General features: G+C 42.6%; 1 protein-coding gene across 1 annotated transcript; it reads left to right on the forward strand.

The window, feature by feature from the left end:
• The first annotated feature begins 1,808 nt into the window (after window positions 1–1,808).
• Window positions 1,809–11,329, forward strand: RIT1 (Ras like without CAAX 1). The gene is made up of 5 exons (XM_044673731.1): window positions 1,809–1,864; window positions 2,136–2,192; window positions 6,359–6,432; window positions 6,664–6,855; window positions 8,516–11,329. The coding sequence occupies exons 1-5, from the start codon at window positions 1,834–1,836 to the stop codon at window positions 8,744–8,746; spliced, it is 585 nt and encodes a 194-aa protein (XP_044529666.1). The 5' UTR covers window positions 1,809–1,833; the 3' UTR covers window positions 8,747–11,329.
• Window positions 11,330–24,507: the final 13,178 nt, after the last annotated feature.

The following is a 24,507-nucleotide window of genomic DNA, read 5'->3' on the forward strand; positions in this document are numbered from 1 at the left end:
ACCATTTTGTAGTTCTACAAAAATAAGCAAAACTGTTGTAGAAGGGAACTGTGTGGTAAGTATAATAAATTTACCACCAGTTTATGGTAGAATATTAATGACTGGCATTCTTGCAAAAGCAGGCTGATTGAAACAGTGTTACACATACATGCTAATATTATGTGTGTCTGCAGTCAATTAACCAGGTTATGGATCAGATTTAAGGAAAAATAAACAACTTGAAGGGGGAAATGAGGGTGTAAGTAAAAGGTGGGGGGAGGTAATTTTTAAATGTGTGAAATAGCTATCTAACATTCTACCAAAACTTTTAAATTGCTGCCAGCCCTTATTTTTGTCCTGCCTAAAAAGGAATCAAAATGGGGTGAAACTGATTAGGAAGCTGCATGTATGAATGTAGTCGTGCTTGCTTAGCAGTACAGATCCAAAAGAGATTGCTTGGGGATGCCAAAAAGAAAGCAGCCACTTTAAATGCCAGTAGCCACCTTACCTTGGCACTAACTTCCTTATGAAGATTGGTTACTCCCAGAGCCATGTAGTATATCTATCTGCTGTTTTGTGCCATGAAGAGCATCTGATTTCAGCAGTGTTGGGAGCTTCCTTTGCATTTCTGTCCCAGATGATTGCCTGTGACACTGGGACAGTAAATCACTTTTTCAAGGTCATAGCCTAGATGTAAGCTGCACCTAGGTCAGCACTTTCACCTTCTGAGGCCTTGGCCTTCTAGAATGACCAAAAAATAGAGGGGAAGTTGAAGGGTGAGGTAATATGCTTAGGGCAGTTGCAACTCGGCTTTGGCCAATTAATTCTATATATGTGAAATCCGAGAAGTGAAATGAGTTGCGTGCTTGCTTTCCCTCCTTTATGGGAAGGTCACCACAAAAAAACGCATTTTGAAGCAGCTGCTGTTTGATGGCACTTCCCTGATTCACGGAAATGCTCTCCCTCCCCATCTCCCAGCCCAACCTCCCTCCCGCATACCAGGATCAGACCCCAGCAGCAGCTGTTCTGGAGGCGGCTTTCATCAGGCTTTGGATGCCAACATCTCTTTCCTTTGCCCATCACTGAAGTTTTAGGCTGGTTCGGATCGAGGCGTTACGCTTGTACTGCCCTGCTTCATTCCCGATTTCACTGCGGAAGGGTTCTTCCGCAATTTGGCCAAGAGCCCGAATGGAGATGTTTCTCCGACAAGCTTTGCTACTGAAAATGAACGTAGCGTCGCCGAAGGGGTCGGGGACTAGCAATTAGGGTTCCCGTGGGGTGGGCATGGGCTGGAGCCGGGAAGCAGAGGCACTGCCCCTGCCAGGAGGAGGCGTAGGAGGGAGAGAAAGGGCGGGGCCACGGTGCCGTCACGTCACGGGGCGATGGGTCCTCCTCTCCTTCCCCTCCCGTGCAGACCGAGGCGGCTGCCGACGCCATTGCCATCTTCCCCTAGCCGCGGGAGGGGTCACAGGTCAGGGTTCCCGGAGCGTCGGGTGGGGTCGGGCCGAGGTCTCCCGGAGCTACGCGGGAGGGGGAGGCCCAGAGGACCGCGGGGCAACAAGCTGAGAGAAGGCCACGGAGCCCCAAGCCCCTCTCTCTGAGAGCCCGGGCTCCGTCCTCGCGCTGCCCTCCGCCCGGCCCTGACCCGACACCGTTGTAGGGGCTTGCACTCCCGGGGAGGGGTACAGGCTGCGGCGCGAGACCGTGTACCCCCCGCCGCGCCCCTGAGGGGGCCGGGAGAGTGACCGGAGCAGGATGGAGGCGGGCGCGCGCGCGGGCGGCGGTGGCGGCGGCTCCTCCGGAGGCTCCGCGGCAGCGGCGGCGGCGGCGCAGTCCCGCGAGTACAAACTGGTGATGCTGGGCGCCGGGGGCGTGGGCAAGAGCGGTAGGTGACTTCTAATTTCAGGGAGCGCGCTTGGCCGCGTCAGAAGCCGATGGCATTCAGCCCCCCACGCGGGACCCCCGGCGTCCCAGGCCGACCCTGCTAACCTTCCCCGAGGCACGGCATGTACCCTGTCCGTGCCCGCCCGCCTGCCTCAGTTTCCTTACATGTAAAAATGGGGTGGCGGGTGGTGACTTGTCTAGATGGGCGTTTCCAAGGGCCCTCCCATCTCCGAGCCCCGAGTTCTCATGAACTCTCGATTCCCCTTTCGTAGCCATGACCATGCAGTTCATCAGCCATCGATTCCCTGAGGATCACGACCCTACCATCGGTAAGTTGGTTACCGTCCTCTACACACCCCCTTTACCCTAGGTGATGTTCCCTGTGCTCCTGAGTCTGTTTCACCAAAGCTTCTTTCAAGCCTTCCCTGATCCTCCTTCTTTGCTTCTTGGTGAACTCATCCTCACGCATTCTACAGACTTATCTCCATTCATTCTATACTTTTTTGGAGACAGCACTTTCCGAACAGTATTCAGCTTGGAATCCCAGGGCCAAGTATCAAATCCTACCTTTGATCCTTGTTCCCTCGGCAACCTTGAGCAATTTCATTTTTTTCAGCTCTCCGTAGTTTGTTCCATATCCAAGACCCGAGGTCTAGCGCAGCATCAGAGCTGATGCTCTCTCTCTTCCTATCCACTGATGAAAAATTGCCAGGTTCCAAAAGAAGGCTTTCTAAGGCCTTTATGAACCTCTTCAGAGAGCTGATATGTTTACTTAATAATAAGCTGGCAAGCAGAATCATCTTTGTAATTACTCAATCCTTACTTACATCTACATGTTCATTCTATGTTGAATACCAATGATACCACTTTTCCCCTTCAGCTTTTATGATTGGATAATATAACATGTTAAATTGAAAGAGGTAAGGGACAGCTAGGTAGCACTGTGGCTAGAATGCCAGGCCTGGAGTTCACGAGGACCTGAATTTAAATGTGACCTCAGATACTTCATAGCTGTGTGACACTGGGCAAGTCACTTAACCTTGTTTGCCTAGCCTTTGCCCATCTTTCTTAGAGGTATTACTAAGACAGAAGGCAAAGGCTTAAAAAAGAATCAAAAGAAAAAAAAGCTGAAATGCCACTTGCCTGGAGCTCTTTTTTGTTTGTCACTTCTCTGAAGGCTTGATTGGAGAGATGCTATGTAACTATGAGTCAGTCCGTTCAGATTTCCACAAAGGGAAGCAGAAAAGCAAGTAGAGCTAGCCCACTGAACTCTCACTATCCCATCCCAGACTATCGTGCTCTCCCTCCTTGTTGACCCCTTCTTTTGCTTCCTGTTACCTGGAATTGTAAATTTCATAAGGCCTTATCTGGTGCCTTTTATAGTCCTAACTCTGCTGATAACAAGAGACTTGTAAAAGGAGGCAATTTGTTATTTGTTTTGTTTGGGTTTTTAAAAAATTGTCAGCCCTCTGAAAGGTGACTGTGATTTAATAGAAAGGCAAAAGATTTGGAGTCAGAGATCCAGAGTTCAAGTGCAAGCTCTGCCACCTGTTACCTGTTGACCTTTAGAATTTGTACCTCTAGCACCTGGAACATAATAATTGCTTAATAAATGATTATTGATCAATTGAGTAAATAATTTAACCCCTTTCAAACTCATTAGCTTTTAAAATTCAGATAATTGTACTTGGATTTGTTCATTCAGCAAACATTTGTCAAGGGGCTGCTAGGTGGTACAGTAGATAGAGCCCCAGGCCTCGAGTTGAGAGGTTCAAAACTAGCCCCAGACATTTCCCAGCTATGTGACCATCCTGGGCAAGTCACTTAACCCATATTGCCTAGCTCTTCCCCTTCTGTTTTAGAGTTGTTACTAAGACAGAAAGTAAGGGTTTTTAACCCAGTGGAATTGGGTTAAATTTGATTTAATAGAGTTGGCTATGGGAGGGGGTTGGGAGGAGGGGAAAGAAAGAACATGAATCATGTAACCATGGGGGTAAAAAAAACAAACTGAAGGAATGATAAATGCACATTAAAAGAAAGCAGTGATCAGAAAAAAAGGTAAGGATTTTTAATTTTTAAAACAAAACATCACTGGGTAGCTCAGTGGATTGAGAGCCAGGACTAGAGATGGGAGGTCTTAGGTTCAAATCTGACCTTAGACACTTCTCAGCTGTGTGACCCTGGGCAAGTCACTTGACCCTCATTGCCTACCCTTACCACTCTTCCACCTAGGAGGCAATACACAGTATTGACTCCAAGACGGAAGGTAAGGGTTTAAAAAAAAAAGAATAAAGTTGTAAAACAAAACTTTAAGTGCTTACTGTGTGCTAGGCTGAGTCTACAGAGGCACAAAGTGAAATAGAACCTACCTTTATTAGGAGAGAACAGTTCATTCAAACTGTGCATTGGTGGGGCAGCCCCTAGTAGCTAGTGGGGAATCAAGAAGCGCCTGCCCTGAACCTTGAAGGACCTAAAGATTCTGAGCAGCCAAGATGAGAGAGTACATACCCCTGCATAGGGGCCAGTCTGTGCAGAGGTACAGAGATACAGAGATGCAAAGTGCAGGAGATGGATCAGTTTGGCTGGAATGGAACGTGGAATGTATGGATGGGAATAATGTACAGTGAACCTGGAGAGGTTGGATATAGCCAGATTGGGAAGGGCTTTAAATGCCAAGCCTAGAAGTGCATGATTTATACTAGAGGCTCTGGAGTTTTTGAGTTGGGAAATGACATAGTCAGATGAGTGTTTGAGGAATATTTACCACCTACCTTACGGGGTTCTTGTGATGAAAATTCTTTGTAAAACTTAGAGCCCTATGAAAATATGCATGACTTAGTATCATCAAATAGGATGCCAGCTCCTTGAGAATATTTATTCATTCCTTGCATTTGTATCCCCAGGACCTAACACAATGCCTGGCACTTACAGAGTGTTAAGTAAATGCTTATGAGTTGATCAGTGTACAAGATGATGTGACTGTTGACCCCAAGTTCAAAAGAATCAGGGTTAATTTAAAAAGATTCCATAGGAGGCAGCTAGGTGGCTCAATAGATAGAGAGCCAGGCCTATAAACAGGAGATCTTGGGTTCAAATTTGGCCTCAGAGACTTCCTAGCAAATTACTTAATCTCTGATCCCCATTGCTTAGCCCTCATCACTCTTCTGCCTTAGAACTGATACTTATTGTCATTTCTAAGATGGAAGGTAACATTTTAATAATAATAATAAAGAAAAAGAAAAAGCTCACCCAAAGATATTAAGAAAAACTTTCAGGGGCTATTGTAGCTGCTGTTATGCTCAGAAAGGGGCACCTCCATGAAGCAGATCAGGCAAGCATCTATGATGCCAGGTCACCCACTTGGAAGAATTTTCAGAGGAGCTGGCCTCTGGGGTGGCTCACCCCCATCTTCAAAAGATGGCTGGTTTACTCTGAGCCAATAGGCATTTTATGGTAGACCAACCTTGTACATGGGCTTTCCCAAGAATCTGGAGAAATAGAGGGTATATTTTTTACATTCCATTTCAAACATTTACTGTGGAGCTGTTTGGGGCATTTTAGAAACAAATTTGGTTTTGATTGTAAAATCATAGAGCTAGAATGGACCTCAGAGTCATGTCATCCAGCCCCTTCATTTTACAAAAGAAAAAACTGAGGCATAGAAAGGTCAAGTGACTTGTCCATGATCACATAGCTAGCTAAAGTAGAGCCAGTATCCAGACCTAGGATTTCTCACTTCAGGTCCAATCAGTACTTTTTCCATTATATCAGTGAATGTTCCAGAAACACTTTAAAAGGCTATATGTTAATTCCTCATAAGGAAGCCACATTCCTAGGTTATTTTTTTGTTTGTTTCCTTTTTAGGCCAGAGTTATAGCCATGAAGGACCAAGACCTGGGAGTTGGGGTTAGGGGAGAAATTTTTCATGTTACAAAGACACAAATATCTATAATCACTGAATGTTTGTTCTTGAGTGTCACTTAGTCAGTACTAGCCAAAGAAAAAGGATGCTTGAAATATACAAGTGGGACATAAACAATTTTGACAGTGAGGATTGTCCCCAGAAAACCAAAACATATTGCAACATTTCTTTTTATGAGATGTCTTTAAAAGAAGTCGTATTCCCATTATTTTAAATATTACATAAAATATCAATAATAGGTGGAAGGATAAAAAACTTCTTACAGTAGACTTTAAGATATTTGTAAACAAATATGTCAATAAAAGCTTATAAAAATCTTTTTTACTTGTAAGCATAGTATGTGGTGTATTTAAATGAGACATATCTCATTGGAGGGCAATGTATTTCAGGCATTTCCCTAAGAAAATGTAGGTCCTTAGGGAACTCAGCCTAAGCCTGGGTCTGTTCATTATAAAAAGGCATAGTGATTAAAATAAGATCTCAGATCCCAAATTTTACTCAGTCATGTCCTTGCTTAGTTTTTCCAGTAGTCCATAATACTAGCTAAATTTCTGCATGTCTTCCCTTTTGTAGAAGATGCATATAAAATCCGAATTCGTATCGATGATGAACCTGCCAATCTCGATATATTGGATACAGCTGGACAGGTGTGTGATTTTTAAACCCCAAGTGTCATGAACAAAAGCTCTTTAATGCTAGTGAAGGGGTGGGAAAAATGTATATAGATAAGATCACTAGCCCAATTCTATCTTTTCCTTTTCATGCACTCTGACTCAGGATAGCAGGTAATCAATATACTTCTTCCTTAATCTGGAGCAACCAGTTTAACATCTGCTTCTAGTTCTGACACAAGGGAATATTCGTTATTTCTTTTATAGGCAGAGTTCACAGCTATGAGGGACCAATACATGAGGGCAGGTGAAGGATTTATCATTTGTTACTCCATCACGGATCGTCGAAGTTTCCATGAAGTTCGAGAATTTAAGCAATTGATCTATCGAGTTCGGCGGACAGATGACACACCTGTAGTGCTGGTGGGAAACAAGTCTGACCTGAGACAACTTCGCCAAGTAAGGGCTGAGACAGTGCCCCAGTGTGCTGTCTGATGCGCTCCCTCCTTAAGTCCCTTTGTCTCCTTTACCTCGAGTAAAAATTATAGTATTTGTTCATCTCTAACTGGGGGATTCCTAAAAATCTCCCTGCTACCAATGTGATGTGAATGTATGTGGAATGTAGACTATTTTGGAGAACATTTTATGAGAAAGAAACAAACAATAGATTTACATGAGAAGGCAGACGGCATGGTACAGTGGAAAGTATGCAAAAGACCTGGGTTCCAATCCTATTTCTGCCATTTATTACCTGTATGGTCTTGGGGGAGTCATCTAGCCATTCTACACCTGAGTTTTCTTATCTCTGAAATGGGGGGCAGGAGGTGGGGGAATGACTAGATGACCTGGGAGGTCCCGTTTAGCTTCAAACTTGATGCTTTGATTATCTATTATAAAAGCGGATCAGATGACATATGGAGATAACCTTAAATGAACAACCATGGGACCCTCAAGGTTCATCACTTAAAATAGGCAAGTTGCAAACAAAAGAAATTTAGTTCAAGCAACTGATAACACTGGTGAGAATGACTCAAGAGAAAGTATGGGAATCATGTAACCATGGGAAAATATTCTTAATTAATTAATTTTAAAAAGAGAAAGTATGGAAGACTGTAGGTGTAGAAGACATTCCTATCTGAGTTGTTTTTTTGAAGCCTTACTTTCTTTCAGTAACAACTCTTAAGAAAGAGGTGCAAGGGCTAGGCAAACAGGATTAAATGATTTGTCTAGGGTCACATGGCGAGGAAGCACCAGATTTGAGTAGCTGTTTAAACCAGTTTATGTTCTACCTTCCCTAAGCAGAAGAGAAATAAGATGAACTCTGAGATCCCTACTACCTAGGTGGTAGCATAAGGCAGGCCTCTTCACTTCATCATTTTATCTACCTTAAGTATATCATCAAGATTTAATTGTTTTGGGGGCAGCTGGATAGCTCAGTAGATTGAGAGTCAGTCTTAGAGACAGGAGGTCCTAGGTTCAAATATGGCCTCAGACACTTCCCAGCTGTGTGACCCTGGGCAAGTCACTTGACCCCCATTCCCACCCTTACCACTCTTCCACCTAGGAGCCAATACACAGAAGTTAAGGGTTTAAAAAAAAAAAGATTTAATTGTTTTGTTTTTCAGAAAGTTAGATTCTGATCAGTAGGCTTTAGCATGAACTAGTGCTTAGCTTATTCCATAACCTCATAGAATTTAGAACTGGAAGGAAACTTAGAAATCACAAGGCCCATTTTTATGTAGTACAGAAATCTTTATCATCTCTGACCAATACTTACCCACCCTCTGCCTGAATACATTTGACAATGAGAAGCTCATAACCTTACAAGACAGCAGTCCAGGAGCAACTAGGTAGCATGGTGGATAGTCTTATGGAGGAAAAACTAGGGTTAACTTATATTTTTATATGGGTTCAGAAGAGGGCCAGGCCTGGAGTCCAGCTGTTTCCTAGCTGTGTGACCCTGGGCAAGTCACTTAATCCTCTTTGCCTAGTCCTTGCCTCTCCTGTCTTAGAATTAATACTAAGACAGATGGTAAAGGTTTAAAACAAACAAACATTCCATTTTCAGGGAACAATTTTTTTTTTAACAAGGAACTTTCTGGTTTGCTCTTTCTCCAAGGTCACCAAGGAAGAGGGCATAGCTTTGGCCCGTGAATTCAGTTGCCCGTTTTTTGAAACTTCAGCTGCCTATCGGTACTACATTGATGATGTGTTCCATGCCCTTGTGAGGGAGATCCGTAGGAAAGAAAAGGAGGCAGTGCTGGCCATGGAGAAGAAGTCCAAACCCAAAAGCAGCGTGTGGAAAAGACTGAAGTCACCTTTCCGAAAGAAAAAAGATTCAGTAACTTGAAGGAACAAAAGAAAATGTTTGTACCTGTGAACTGCAGCACGTGACCAGGGCAGGCTGACCTGCATGAGCGTGCAGAGCTTGCTCTTCCTCCTGTTTGGACCATTGTTTTTAAATAAGGCAGAGATGAAGGGAACAGACCTACTGGGGTTTTCCAAGGAGGTGGTATTTAGAATAATGTCTTCTAGTTTTCAGACTTAGGAGCCCAGTGGGACAGTGCCTCCATTTTTGTTTTAAATCGTCACTTTTGAGTTTAACCCATAAGTACTCTGAACTCACCCAAGGGGGTATCTATCCCTCATGGGAGCTGCACCAAGCTCCCAAAAGAAAAACTTTTCTGCTGTGCAATGTGTATCATCTTTCAACTTTCAGTTTCCTGGGGTTGCCCCAAAGGAGACACCTTTGTCTTCCTGTTCATACTCTGCTTTCTAAAGGCAGAGCAGAAAGCCAGCCAGGAAACTTGATAAGTCAGTGCTAAAGATAATCAGATAGCTGGGGAGCTGACTCTTAATGCCTGTCATGTGAGATGAAAGGCTAGAGATGGGGAGACCATAAAGTGTTTGCAGGGCCCTGGCTGGGAATCGAGAGGTGAGTGAATGGAGAGATCCTCAGAATGTACTAACACAGGCCTTGTTTTCCTAATACAGTATGTGCCAAAATTGCCAAGTGGACTAGAATAGGTGAATACAAACAAATCAAATACAGTGAGGTTTCTCCTGTGGTTCTAATTTACCTCGATTGCACAACTTGGCATTTCCTTAGCCTCATTGAGGTTAATAATATAGGAATCCCCAGGGGATTGCCAAATCCCTCATTATATAAATCCCCAACTGGCTTGCCCTCCTCTTGGTTAGAATCATTAAAAAAATTTTTTTTCAGGGGCCCATAGACCACTTACCTGCCTTGTTCACAGCTTCCCCCCCCCTTTTTTTTTAAATTTCCCATCGACCTCTACAAAACAGTAACATACTACTATGGGGAAGAGCAAGACCTAGGAAATAATTTGGGGGCTCTTCTTCAAACTATCAAAATTGGGAGAAGGTGTGTGTGTGTGCCTTCTGGCTAGAGCCACTAGATTTGGTGCTTTAAGAGAAATAACTGTAACATTTAGATTTTACTAAGTTGTAGCTGTCATTAAGGGGGCCATTTCTTTAAAGTTTTAAATTCATACACATTTAGTTTATCCTTGAAATCCCTCACAAGAACTATCTTACCAATGATGAAATGCCATCAGTGTTGTTGAGTTCTCTGTATTGTCAGTATCATTTTGACAAGAGCTTGGAATACAGAGATGGGGTGTATAAGTGCTAAAATCAGTTCATTTTAGGGGCAGTGAGGTGGCTCACTGGATAGAGCCAGGCCTGGAGTCAGGACGACCTGGGTTTCAATCTGGCCTCAGACATTTCCTAGCTATGTGACCCTGGGCAAGTCACTTAACCTCTACTGCCTACCCCTACTGCCCTTCTTCCTTGGAATGGATACTAAAGACAGAAGGTAAGGTTTGTTATTTTTTGTTTGTTTTTTTTTTAAGGTAATTCATATTGTGCAGGAAAAAGCAGCTTTGGCATTGTTGGTATCCACCACCTTTCTCTACTTTTACCTTTAATAAGATGACTATATTTATATAGCACCTTCTTAAAAAAATTTAAATTTCCTGTTGCACCCTTTCTCTGAAACAGGAGAGAACAGGGTTGTCATTTTGTCACTCTTTGGGTTTTTGAAGAAAAGGGCTTGTTTTATCTCAATATTGTTGCTGGATAAACCATGTGCTGTAATATTCAAGACAAGCAAGACGGCATGACCTAATATTAAGAGAAAAATGACTCTTGGGGTCCTTTGTGGCTTTGAAGTAGGAGGGTGAATGTCAAGCAGCACATATATAAGTGGCATTTCACCTTGTTTTTAATTTTTTTTTTTATTTTGTGAGAAACTTGAGGTATTATGTTGATTATGAAGTCATTTATGTCGTAACAGAAATTAATAAATACAATAGTATCCAGTTTAGTGAACCCAATAATAAGTTGTGTCGTTTCCCCTCCTCCCCTTTCTATAAGACAAAGAGGAATTCTATGGCATATAACAGGAAAAGGAAATAGCTGGCTTCATTTTTAAAGTTATCACTGGTTTTTTTGGCTTGTTTTTTCTTAAATTGTGGTCAATCGACAAATATTTATTAAGCTCCTACTATGTGCAAGGCACTGTGTCAGGTGCTGTGAGGGCTACAAAGCCAAATATGGCACAGTCCTGCCTTTCCTTCAAAAAATTACTGTCAGGTATTTACATTTACAATCTAAAAATTAGCCTGGTTAACTAATCCTTTCTTTATCTCAGCTCTCAGGCCTTATTAGCCTATCACTTTTAACAGGTAAAAGTTCAGGACTAAGCTGAAAGACAGAACTAGCCCAGTTCATTAAATTGCTGCACCTAGAAGGATTTGCTTCTTGGAAATGGGAATGGGGGCATGTTTCAATTTTGAAACAGTGAAATCAGTAGCAAGTTCTGGTGATCAGGAAAAAAAAGGATGCTTTTCACTTATTCACATATATGAAGACATTAATTGTACTTGACGAAATACAGAACTTTTTTAAAAAGAGTCTTAGTGTTTGCTTTTTTTGGTCTACGTGTGAGTGAGTGAAAGTGCTTGGAACCATTGTAGCATGAAAAAGGAGGACTTTTTGTATTTTGAAAGAACCTAAACCAACTCTAGAGACAGCTAGGTGGAACAGTGGACGGAGGACTATGCTTGGAATCAGGAAGAGTTCAAATGTGGCCTCAGACACTAGTTGTGTGACCCCAAGTGAATCACTTAATCCTGTTTGCCTCAGTTTCTTCATCTGTAAAATGAGCTGGAGAAGGAGATGATCAACCACTCCGGTATCTTTGCCAAGAAAACCCCAAATGGACTTATGAAGGGTCAGACTTGCCCCCAAACAATAACAAACCAATACAATAGTTTATAGAAGGCCAGATCCTGGCATGATACTGGGAAAATCTGCCCAGAATTAGATCATGTAATGAGCAGCCTGAGAATGTCATTGGAGGTTTTCAGGGAGAGGCTAGGTGATTGTGTGTCTGACTCATGGATGTTGTATAGAGCACTCGTGTTCAGCAAGGGGTTGTTGGACTTCCAATCAGTGGCTTCTGAGGTAACTTCCAATTCTACTATTGCTTGATTGTATGACTTTACACAAATACACATATACACTTTCATTTACTCTTTGCTCTCCCCTGCATTCTATTTCAGAGGAGTGCCAGAGAAATAGAAGAGGTGGTCCCTGTCCCCCAGAAATTTATGCCCTACATGGAGAGATCTGACAAATATATGAAAATAGAATATTTGAAACCTTTTACAGAGTGTAAACATAGAGGTTAACGGATCAGTCTTGGAGTCAGGAAGATCTGAGTTGAGGTTCTGCCCCTGACAAACTTGCTGTGTGACTGGGGACAAGTGACTTCAACTTCGCAGTGACCCAGACAACATTTAAAATGATTAGCTATAGATGAGTTATTAATATTCATTGTTAGAATTTTCCACACAGGGAGTTCCCTATACTCAGAATCACAAATCTAGACAAAAACATGTGTCTGTGTATGAGGGAGAGAGAGAGAAGAAAAGGAGACTGGGGAGTGAAGACAGAAGACAGATGAAATTTTAGAAGTTATTATAGGGGCAACTAGGTTGTACAGTGGTTAGAGAACCAGGCCTGGATTTTTCACTTTACCCACACTAAAGTGCTTCCTATACATTTTTCATAAAATTTAATTTTCTCAGCTCATATGCAAACAAAATTAGTGTTTATTTTATAACGGCACATGTCTTAAACAGTAGAAATGACACTGGTAAATAATTTATACTTTTCATATTTATAACAACCATAATGGCTTTAATGTTTCCCGGATAGGCTTTTTTTTAAGTTCAAGAACTTACTTTGTGCATACTCTTCTCATGAAGAGTTTCTCCATAAAGTGCCCATGATAATTGCTCCTTGTAGTTTTTTCTTTTTTTTTAAACCCTTACCTTCTCTCTTTGAATTTATATCGATTCCAAGACAAAAGAGCTGGTAAAGGCTAAACAATGGAGGTTAAGTGAATTGCCCAGGGTCACACAGTTAGAAAATGTCAGAGGCCATATTTGAACCCAGGGCCTCTTGACTCCAGGCCTGGTCCTCCATTCACTCTGCTACCTAGCTACCCCGATGTAGTTCTTTTTCAACCACTTTCCAAGACCAATATTTTTTCTTTGCAACAGCCATAATGGAAGTTTTCAACTTCAAACAAATAAAATGTGAATGGTAATAAAATTTGTATTGTTTTGTGTTTACTCCATATTAATTTGTGTCTACCTTGTGCATACAGAAAACTCTTTATTTACCAGTGGAGAAAACTTACAAATTTCAGGTTTATATACTTAGTTTCACTATCACAAGACACATCATTAACTATTCCTGTTCAGGTAAATAACAACAAATGTATCATATGTGTCCATAGGCCAATTGGGTTTCTTATCCATTTTTATTTAGAAATATGTAGGCTTTTTTTTTTTTTTTTAACCCTTAGCTTCTGTGTATTGGCTCCTAGGTGGAAGAGTGGTAAGGGTGGGCAATGGGGGTCAAGTGACTTGCCCAGGGTCACACAGCTGGGAAGTGTCTGAGGCCGGATTTGAACCTAGGACCTCCCGTCTCTAGGCCTGACTCTCAATCCACTGAGCTACCCAGCTGCCCCCAATATGTAGGCTTTTAAGAAAAAATGAGGGGGCCAGCAGATTGATAGCCAGGCCTAGAGACAGGAGATCCTAGGTTCAAATTTGGCCTCACACTTCCTAGCTGTGTGACTCTGGGCAAGTCACTTAATCCCCATTGCCTGGCCCTTGTCACTCTTCTGCCTTAGAACCAATACACAGTATTGAGTCTAAGATAGAAAGGTAAGGGTTTCTAATTTAATAAAAAAGATAAAATGAGAATTTAGCCCTAGACACTAGGTGGGTGACCCTGGGCAAATCACTTATCCCTGTTTGTCTCAGTTTCCTCAACTATAAAATGAGCTGGAGAAGGAAATGGCAAACCATTCCAGTATCTTTGCCAAGAAAACCACAAAAGGGATCACGAAGAACTGACATGACTGAACAACAACTAATTTTAACCTTTCAAGTGGATTTTCACTTCAAACTAGTTTTGCATTTAATCATCATGAAGGGACTTCATTTTACTTTAAAAACTAGAGGGAGCAAAAAATTTCAGAAAAATTTAAAAGACTTGACAATTTCAAGCACCTATAGCCATTTTCAAGTTATTTCAATTTTTTTTTTTTATAAATTGCAGGATTTTTTAAGAAACCAGATTACTACATTATACTTACCAACTCACTAGATCTTTTTTTTTTTTTTCTTAAACCCTTACCTTCCATCTTGGAGTAGATACTGAGTATTGGCTCTAAGGCAGAAGAGGGGTAAGGGCTAGGCAATGGGGGTTAAGTGACTTGCCCAGGGTCACACAGCTGGGAAGTGTCTGAGTTCATATTAGAACCCAGGACCTCTCGCCTCTAGGCCGGGCTCTCAATTCACTGAGCTACCCAGCTATCCCCTAGATAATCTTTTTAAAAAATTTCAAACCCTTACTTTCTATCTTAGTAACAACTCTAAGATGGAAGGGCAGGGGCTATGCAACTGGGGCTAAGTGGCTTCTCCAGGGTCACACAGCTAGGAAGTATCTGAGGCCAAATTTGAACCCAATTCCTCCTGGTGATTTGTCAGTCCACTGGGCCATCGTCCAGTCAATCTTCAAAAGGTGGTAACATGAGGGGTCTGAAAAAAAATTTTTTTCTATAAGTTTAAAGAGGAGGAAATTCCAAAGAGCAACTTGGCATTAAAATGGGTTTAAACCAAGGGCAGCTAAGTGTCTCTGTGGATTGAGATCCAGGCCAGAGATCATTGGGTTCAAATCAAATCAAAAGCAGATGCTTTTTAGCTGTGTGACCCTGGGCAAGTCACTTAACCCCTATTGCCTAGACTTCACCGCTCTTCTTCCTTAGAACCAATACACAGTATTGATTCTAAGACTGATAAAAAAAAATAGGCTTAAGCTCAACAATGAAAAACTGTCTTCCATCTTTGCAAAATAATCCCAGATTTAGCCAACCTCCTCCGTATCTATCCCCTTCGCACTTCCCGCATTTCACCTGCTGAGTAGCAGGTCCTAGAACTTTGGTCCCATCAGCTCTAACAGGGCACACAGACTCACAAACAGGGCGAGGAAATCCCAATTCTCTGACTCCAGAGGCGGCTTCCCTTTCCCCCGGGACAGTCCACTAAAAGCTTCCATGGAACAAGTCCTTTGTTTGTCTCTTCCCCATCCTCCCCGCTGACGTGACACTCCCGAAGGAAGATCCCTAAGGCCGGAGACGTTCCGGCGGGGACGCAAAGGAGTTCCGGGAGAAAGTCGCGAGAGCTGGGAGATCGCGGACGCAGAGGCTGCCGGGACTGCTCGCTTGGCTGAGGAGGAGACTTGAGCGCCCTCGCCTCGCTGTGTATCCCTTCTGCTCGGATCCGCCTGGATCTCTTCCAATCTTTCCTGGGTGGCGCCACCTGCTGAGCGAGCTCTGTGAGCCCCTCCCCTTCGCCCCTTCGTGTCAGGCTGCTACAGCCCTGACTGATGCCTGCCCTTTGGAGGCTGCATGGGGCGCCTGGCAGAGGCAGGGTAGACTTTGAGGAATGTCCGCCTCGACAGTGGGAATGCTCTGTCTCTCTGCATAAGCTTATAGACTTGAATCTCCTGGAACATTTTTTTTTAAACCCTGGCTAGTCGGTTCTGAGGCAGAAGACCCCCTAATAGGGATGAAGTGACTTGCCCAGGGTCACACAGCTTGCAGGTTTCTGAAGTCAAATTTGAACCCAGGACCTCCCAACTCTGGGCCTGACTATCCACTGAGCCGCCTAGCTGCTCCTCCTCCCTTAACCTTTTTTTTTAAACACTTACCTTCTGCCCTGGAGTCAATACTGTGTATTGGCTCCAAGGCAGAAGAGTGGTAAGGGCTAGGCAATGGGGGTCAAGTGACTTGCCCAGGGTCACACAGCTGGGAAGTGTCTGAGGCCAGATTTGAACCCAGGACCTCCCATCTCTAGGCCTGGCTCTCAATCCACTGAGCTACCCAGCTGCCCCAGTCCCTTAACTTTTTGATGGTATCCAGACCTAATAGAAAATCTGGAACCCAGCCAGTAAGTTAATAATTAGAGAATGTTGCCTATTTACTCACTAGAAACTTATATGAATATTAATAATGATTTATATAGCCCTGTCTCCCCCTCCCTCTCTCCTCAGAAGGATAGGGTGGAGAGAATGCCCTATTCAGATTTAGGCATACCTGGGTTCCTAATGTCCCTCCTTGACACCAACTAACTTTGAGACTCTGGCCAGCCATTTATTTCACTTCTGGGCATCCCAGACCATAGGACCCAAGGCTCCAAGACTCTAAGTTGCAGGACAGATACCCATTAGCATTGGTCTAGGCTGGAATTTTCCCCCTCGGGAATTTCCTGTTTCGATGAAAGCACTGGTTTAGTTCTCTCTCTGTCTCTGTCTCTCTGCTCTCTTTGTCTCTTTCTGTCTCTTTCTCAAGGCTAAACAGGTAATACTGTAGACGGCAGAAAAAAGATTTGAACCCACATCTACTGACTGCTCTGTTCTAGGATGCCCCTAAATATACCCTGCTGATTTTCAGATGCCTGTGGAGCAGTCACATATCAGTGCCAAAAAGGCAGTTAGACAAGGGACTGGATTTCAGGAGAGGTAGTAAGGATACAGATCTAGATTCAGAAATGGTCAATACACATCCTGGGGCTACAGCATATATATACATATATATAATAATGTGTGTGTACATACATGTGTGTATATGTATCATATGTGTGTGTTGTTTGGTTGTTCAGCCAAGTCTGACTCTTCCTGTTCCATGGTCCATACTATCTGTAGGGTTTTTTAGACAAAGATACTGGAGGGGTGGAATTGTGCGTCGGCTAAGGGGGGTTAGGGGGACTTGGGGGAGAAGGAAAGAACATGAAATATGTAACTAGGGGAAAATATTCAAAATAAAAACTTAAAAAATAAAAATAAAAAGTTGTATTATGTGAAAAAAAAACAAAAAACAAAGATACTGGAGAAGGTTGCCATTTCCTTCTCCAGTGGATTAAGACAAACAGGGTTAAGTGACTTGTCCAGGGTCACACAGCTAGTATCTGAGATTGGATCTGAACACTGATTGTCCTGACTCCAGGCCTAGCTCTATCCACTGAACCACCTAGCAGCTTCCAGTACATGTGTGGGTATAAACACATGTACATACATATATACACAGACAGGTATGGATACACATGAACAGATATACATATCCATCTACCCCCACTAATATGTACTATACACTTATACTACATATATACATTATCTCATTCTGTATACTATATATTCATATCATATATGCATTATACATTTATACCACATGTATTATACCATACTCTACAATTTATGTTTATAGCATACATACACATTATAGTATACTATACACTATATATTTGGGCTGGAACATATATAATTGTCCGTAGAGTTATATAGTATGTACATGTCTGTGTGTATATATACTCACATACAATGTAATAGTAGCTAACATTTATCTAGTGTTCACATGTGCTAATAATAATTTATCTAGTGTTCACATGTGCCTATAGCTCTTATCTCGTTTGACCCTGGGAGGTGGGTGCTATGATTATCCCCATTTTACAGAGGAGGAAATTGGGGCAAATGAGAGGATCAGACCAGACAATTGTCTAGGGTCTCTTCTCCCTCTAAATCTATAATCATTTTTCCCCCTCCTAAATCCACCCTTTCTCCTAACTTCCATATTTCTGAAGTCAGGAGGACCTGATTTCATATCCAGCCTCAGAAACTGGGTGACCCTGGGTGAATCACTTAACCCTGTTTGCCTCAGTTTCCTCATCTGTCCATTGAACTGGAGAGAGAAATGGCAAACTCCTCCAGCATCTCCACCGAGAAAACCCCAAGTGGGGTCAGGAAGAGTTGGATGCAACTGAAACGCCTGAATGACAAATATTAATGTTGGTAGTGACCGTTACTACCATTATTACCAAGTCAGAAACTTCTCCCCGAAAGTTAAAGCTGACCTTGAGACCCCATCCTTGGAGTGGCTGAGCTCTGGTAGGCCTGCTTTATTCTGTGATCCTAGATGATGGATTTGGGTGCGATTTCTCCTTTCTTCAGCAGCACACGTGGCTGCACCATTAAGTCATCTGGTTTTCTGAACAAAAACTGCAGGGGTGGGGACCACGCTCACTTCCTGCCCTTCCCCAGAGCTGGCCATTGCTGGACTTTCCAGTCTGCCTTGAGCCAAGGCAGAATCATCCAGGCTCCAGAATCAGCCCTTGTGAATGTGGCTTTGGGGTTTATTTATTTCTGAGGGGTGGCCTTGAGGGTACTGGGAGCATGTATGCAGGGGAGCCCTGCATTTGGATCGAAACCAAGCCCAGGCTGACAAAAGCCTCCCTTTTGTCCCACATAAAGCTTTGCACATTCGTTGTCCAGCCCAGACGTGGCACAGGGCCCAAGACAGCGCCTTGCACTCAGTGAAGTGTTTTGTTGAAATGAATTAGATTGAATTGGGTTGTTGCCTGTTTCCTCTTTGGGCCCTGATAGTCTGGGGTCTCTCATCCTTCCAGAGGGTGCGGACTCCCTGTCTGCTGAAGGAAATCTGGTCTGAAAGAGCAGATGAGTCAGAGGGGATAGAGGAGATGAACTAATCTTAGGCGGGCAGTGGTTTCATTTATCCTTGAAAAGAAATACCATGGGGCAGCTAGGTGGTTCAGTGGAAGAGAGCCCAGCCTCAAGATGAGAGCCTCAGACACTTCTCAGTGGTGTGACCTTGGACAAGTCACTTAACCCCATTTGCCTAGCACTTACCACTCTTCTGGCTTAGAATTATTACTAAGACAGAAAGTAAGGGTTATACATACATGCATACATACATACATACATACATACATAAAAGGTGTGAAGCGAGATAGTTGATATATATATTGGTGTACACAGATCACATGTAAATCCTCTGTCCCACACACATGTAGGTGGTCCTTAGTAAAACTCTAAGCAATCCAAGACAGTGCAAAGAACATTGGCTTTGGAGTCAGAGGACCAGGGTTCAAATATATACCTTAACCCTTACTCCATGTATGACCTTGGGCCTTTGTCCCAATCGCCTACAGTTTCCTCCTCAGCAAAGTAGGGACAAGAATACCAATTTAATACCTAACTCCCAGGGTAATTGTTGGATTCCAATAAGTGTGTAAACTTTTGTTTTATTTTATTTTTTAATTGAAAACCCTTACTTTCTGTCTTAGTAACAACTCCAGGACTTATAGGGCAAAGACTAGGCAAACTGGGTTAAGTGACTTGCCCAGGGTCACACAGCTGGGAAGTGTCTGAAGCCAGATTTGAACCCAGGACCTCCTATCTCTTGTCCTGGCTTTCTATCCAGTGGACCACCCAACTGCCCCAGATGTACGAATTTTTAAATGTCATATTGGTGTCCATTGTCATTATTTAACGGAATTGGTTTCCTATAAACATACAATTCAAAAATTTATTATTATTATTAAATACCTTCATTATTAAATTATTATTATTAAGTATCTTTATTAAAAACCTACTATATAGAAGCATATTCAGGGTAATGAGAGCCTTAACAATGAAGGGGAATCAGGACAGGTCATGAGAAGGAGATGGCAGCTGACCTCTGCTTTGAAAGGAAGCCAGGGACTCTAGGAGGATGTGAGGAGGGGCTGCATTCCAGAGAAGGGTGATGGCCTGTGCAGAGACAGAAGCAGGAAATGAGTGTCATGTACTAGGGACAGTTAGTGGGCCAGTTTAGATTAGAAACATAGATAAGGGGCCAAATTGTGGCCAGTTTTTAATTCCAGGATTTTTGAAGTTTTATCTTAAGGGCAATAGGGAGCAACTGAAGGTTTTGGACTAGAAACGTGATGTAGTCAAACCTGTGTTTTAGAAATAACAATTTAGGTTGCTAGGTTGCTCAGTGGATAGAGCACTATGAACTGGGCAAGTCACTTCTTCTTGCCTTGGTTTTCTTATTTGCAAAATGAGCTGGAGTAGGAAATAGCAAGCCACTGGAGTATCTTTGCAGAGAAAATCCCAAGTAGGGTCACAAAGAACTGAACACTGAGCAACAAGAATCTGGCAGCCCCCAACTCCTTAAACAAGGCTTGACATTACTCTGAATATGCTTTTTACTTACTTTTTTGCATCTCTCTGGGCCTTCATGTCTATAGGCTGTAAGCCCCTTCAGGGCTGTGCCTAGAATAGCCTATTGTTGTTTCTTGGTAGAGATACTTGAGTGGTTTCCCATTTCCTTCTCCAGCTCAATTTATAGATGAGGAAACTGAGGCCAACAAGGTGAAGTGACTTGCCCAGGTCTGAGTCTAGATTTGAACTCTGGAGTATGAATCTTCTTGACTCCAGGCCTAGTGCTCTATCCATTGTACCACCTTGCTGCCTTGTGCCTTGGGCATCTATATATCTTGCACATAGTAGGTACTTAATTAAAGGATTGTTAAATTGAATGTTTATGGGAAATTCCATCAAATAATAACAATGGGCATTGTTATGACATTTAAAAATTTGTACATTTGGGGCAGTTAGATGGCTCAGTGGATAGAGTGCCAGACCTGGAGAGGGTAGGTCTTGGGTTCAAATCTAACCTCAGATACTTCTGTTAAAAAGAACTAAAGCTGGCGATTATCTCTGTGTATATCCTCTTACTATTACTATCTCCCTATAGATCTTCTTTCTAGATATTAGAGGTTGGCTGATATATAGATCTTAGGGATAGTATGGATGAAGGAGGGATCAGGGGCCCAAGGCCTAAACCAGCTATTGTTGGTGAAGGAGGAACACCCACTCCTCTCACAATAGCTGCTGCTGTAATCTATCCCTCTTCTCCCTGACAGTTTTGGTTGGTTAAGCCTGTCAGTGACTTCTTTCTAACAGTTGCCCAGGTGGGAACCTCTTGAGAGGTTAGGTAGATGGTTAACCTCTCTAGGCCCAACCTGAGGTTGGATTAATTGTTAATAGGCTAGTGATTGGCTTTGGAAACAATTAGAATAACCACTCAGGAAGGTACTTGATGTTGAATCACTGTATTATCTATTGATGGGGAAAGGATAACAAGGTAATAGGTTTGGGGACTGGAAACCCTATTGCTATAATTTGGCTACTAAGCTAACTGTTGATCAGGACTGGAGACTGCTAGGCTGGTAGAGGCTTGAGGTCTTCACCCTCTCTCTATCTCTGACCTGACCTGGCCACAGCCAAGTCAGAGAATAGGGAAGGCTATTGATTTAGATTTGGGTTGACAATTTGTGTATTCTCTCAGCTCTACTACCAATAGTATTTATTGGTTCACTAGCTCTCTCTCAGTCAAGCACAGGATACAGGTTTAGGTCAGGCCTACCCTTCTTCTTTTACCACCCTTCACCCTTCACCTCCCTCTGCCCAGTTCTTGCTCCCAGAGATGTTTGCTCAAGTCTCAGCTCTGAGTTCTGAGACCTCCCAACTGTAATTCCTAGGGGGTATTTATAAGGTGAGGTCAACCGACATTTGCCCCTGGCTCAAGGCACCTGGGAACATTTCAGATCTCTCAACTGCCATCCCTCTCAGTCAAGGTGGCATCCAGCTTATCTGAGATAATGATTTTAACACTTCCTAGTGTGTGACCCTGACGAAGTCATTAAAATGGAATCCTTGGTGTTGATTAATGGCTCTCATGTTCAGTGCACCTGCTTCTGTACCTTTAATGCTCTCTTAAGTCCTTAGGAGACCAGGCTGTATTTGGAGAGAGTTTTGTTGTTGTGTTTTGATATTTGGAGGGAGGGTAGGTTTTTTTTATAGGTTTTATTATAGGAGCCAAATAGAAGGGTGCTATATTCAGGGGAGATAGGGTAGAAGCATTTCTTGGTCTCCTAATCCTTGGGCAAAATCTAAATGATTTTCTCTTTCTAAGTCTGTTGACATTTTTCCTGATGCTTTCATGCTTCCCTAGTCTTGGGTTGACCACATCAGCCCTTTCTGCCTTCAGTGTATTAATATATTCCATCAGGCTCCATTTATTTTTTTTATAATCTGTTCCTTCTGTCTTATTAAAAAACATTTATTTACTTATTTATTTTTAGGTATTTTTCCATGGTTACATGAAATATGGTTCATGTTCTTGCCCTCCCCTATTTCCTCCCCCGCTCCCAGAGCTGACTAGCAATTCCACTGAATACTTCTGTCTTAAAATTAATACTGTGTATTGATTCCAAGGCAGGAAAATGGTAAGGGCTAGGCTATAGGGGTTAAGTGACTTGTCTAGGGTCACATAACTAGGAAGTGTCTGAGGCCATATTTGAACCCAGGACCTCCCATCTCTAGACTTGGCTCTCAGTCCACTGAGCCACTTAGTTGCCCCATGAATTCTTTTATATCTTTCAATACGTCTTACTTCTTTTCCCATTTTTCTTCTACCAATTTCACTTGATTTTTTAGAATGGTTTATTCATTCATCTAACCTATTTTGTGACTTTGGACGTTATGAGTGTTGAATTCTGCTGAACTGGGGCAGGGGAGATATCTGGCCTGAGCTTCCATCCTCTTATGTCTTTCACTCCTCACAACCCTTGCATGGTTCCCCATCATCTCCTGAGTAAGATCCAAATTCCTTAGCTTTGGCATTCAAGGTCCTCCATAGTCTGGCCTAATCGGCCACCTTCCAACTTTATCTCACATTATTCTTCCCGTCTTCTTACAATATACTCTATGCTCTGGCCAAATTATACTACTTGCTATTCTCCTAAGTCACCCTATCTTTTTTTGCTTTTGCCTCTTTGCTCATACCATTCTCTAATCTTATTCCTTAGCCTCTACTTTTTGGAATTCTACCCATTCTACAAGACTGGACATCAAATAGTAACTGTTCTAAACAGCCTTCTTTAAGCCCTCCAAAATGGAAAATGACCTTTCTCCCCTGGCATGAGGGTGAAAGAAAAGGCGCTTATACCTGGGGCCAGGGGGAATCTAGGTTCAAATCCTGACTCAGACATTTAGAATCTATGTGACTCTAGAGCACAGTATCTCAGGACCTCAGTTCCCTGTGACAGGCTTGGTCTGAGGAAAGTATTTTTTATAAACGTTACGACACTATATTAAAGTGAGTTATAAGAGGACAACTAGGTGGCTCAGGATTGAGGATTAAGAGAGCCAGGCCTAGAGGCAGGAACACTTCTCAAAGTTCTTCTGGGAGCAGTCCAAAAAAAAGAAGGAACAGCAGAGACAATTCTTCAGTACCTAATCAAAAGGGGAGGACATCCTGTTCTGGAAACTATCCTAAAGTCAGAGGTAGAAGCCTGGTCAGATGGCCTACAGGCTCTGGATGAAGCTCTTACAGTTGAGAAGGTTGTTAACAAGGAATTGTTGGCTCTGTACATAAGGCAAAGGATCATGAATATCCACATCTCTGTGGCTTCTTTGACTCTGAACTACTTGATAAACAAGTGAAGATCATCAAACTTCTTGGAGAATATATCACTAACTTGAAGAGATTGGGATTGTCTGAAAATAGGGCTGGGGAATACATATTTGGCAAGTAGACATTAGGAGAAAGTTGTCAGAGTTTCCCCTAATACCGTCAGACCTTGGGAGTTCTGAGTTTGGATATCCTAAATATGTAACTCCTCTCTCCAGAGCAAGAATAAAACGTTGGCATCTAAAAAAAAAATTGGCCTCAGATACTTCCTAGCTGTGTGACCCTGAGCAAGTCACTTAACTTCTATTGCCTAGCCCTTACTGCTCTTGTGCCATGGAACAGATGCTTAAAATTCTTAGAAGGTAAGGGTTAAAAACAAACAAACAAACAATGAAATTAGAACAGAAAATGGGCAATCTGCTGAAGTTCTGACTTCCAGAAAGGCTGAAGGGAAACCTAGAGAGCAAGGGACTAGCCAGAGTTATATTTAGGGAAACTGTCCCCATAGATAAGCAGAAGGGGAGTTTCCTGACAAGGCTGGCATTATTTTTATTCCAAAAGTGTACCTTTCCAGCAAACTAAAGCTGAGCTTTTAAAAGGATCTTCCTTATGATTCCCCTCTCCCTCACCCTATCTGTTGGTCACACTCCTCAAAATGACAGTCTTAAGGTTAGAACTGAGAGACAGCAACAGAGGTATCTCTAGGGATGGACCATTGGTGTTTTGCCATGGGGTTGGAAATTTAGAGGGTGCCAGCAGCACTGTCTTTGGGTGTCTTCCTTCTCTTTTGGCAACGTAGAAATCTTAGGGTGTCTGGATGGGTCTCTGTACCCACCTCCTTGCCTTTCTTGACCTCCTGTAGCATGGAAACCTCATGGTGTCATGGGGAAGAACCTAAAGGTTGACTTTCCTTCATTTCTCGATTTCAGAGAGACAGTCCATGCTGAATGTGAATCAGTCTTTATTCTGCACGCGCACTGTGCATTAACAAATCCAACATACAAGATAGCGTTACATAGTGTAGGTTAGCATCACAGCGTTATGCAATGTCACACAGTTCATGTTAGATGTTTTTCTGTTTTTTTTTGTTGTGTTTTTTCTTTTTAAAATTTTCGACACACTGTTTTATTTATTTGTTTTAGACATTTCTGAGTTTCATTTTTACAAGAGAAGACACAAGGTAAAGAAAG

Source organism: Gracilinanus agilis, chromosome 4 (assembly GCF_016433145.1).
Source record: "Gracilinanus agilis isolate LMUSP501 chromosome 4, AgileGrace, whole genome shotgun sequence".
Lineage (NCBI taxonomy): Eukaryota > Metazoa > Chordata > Mammalia > Didelphimorphia > Didelphidae > Gracilinanus > Gracilinanus agilis.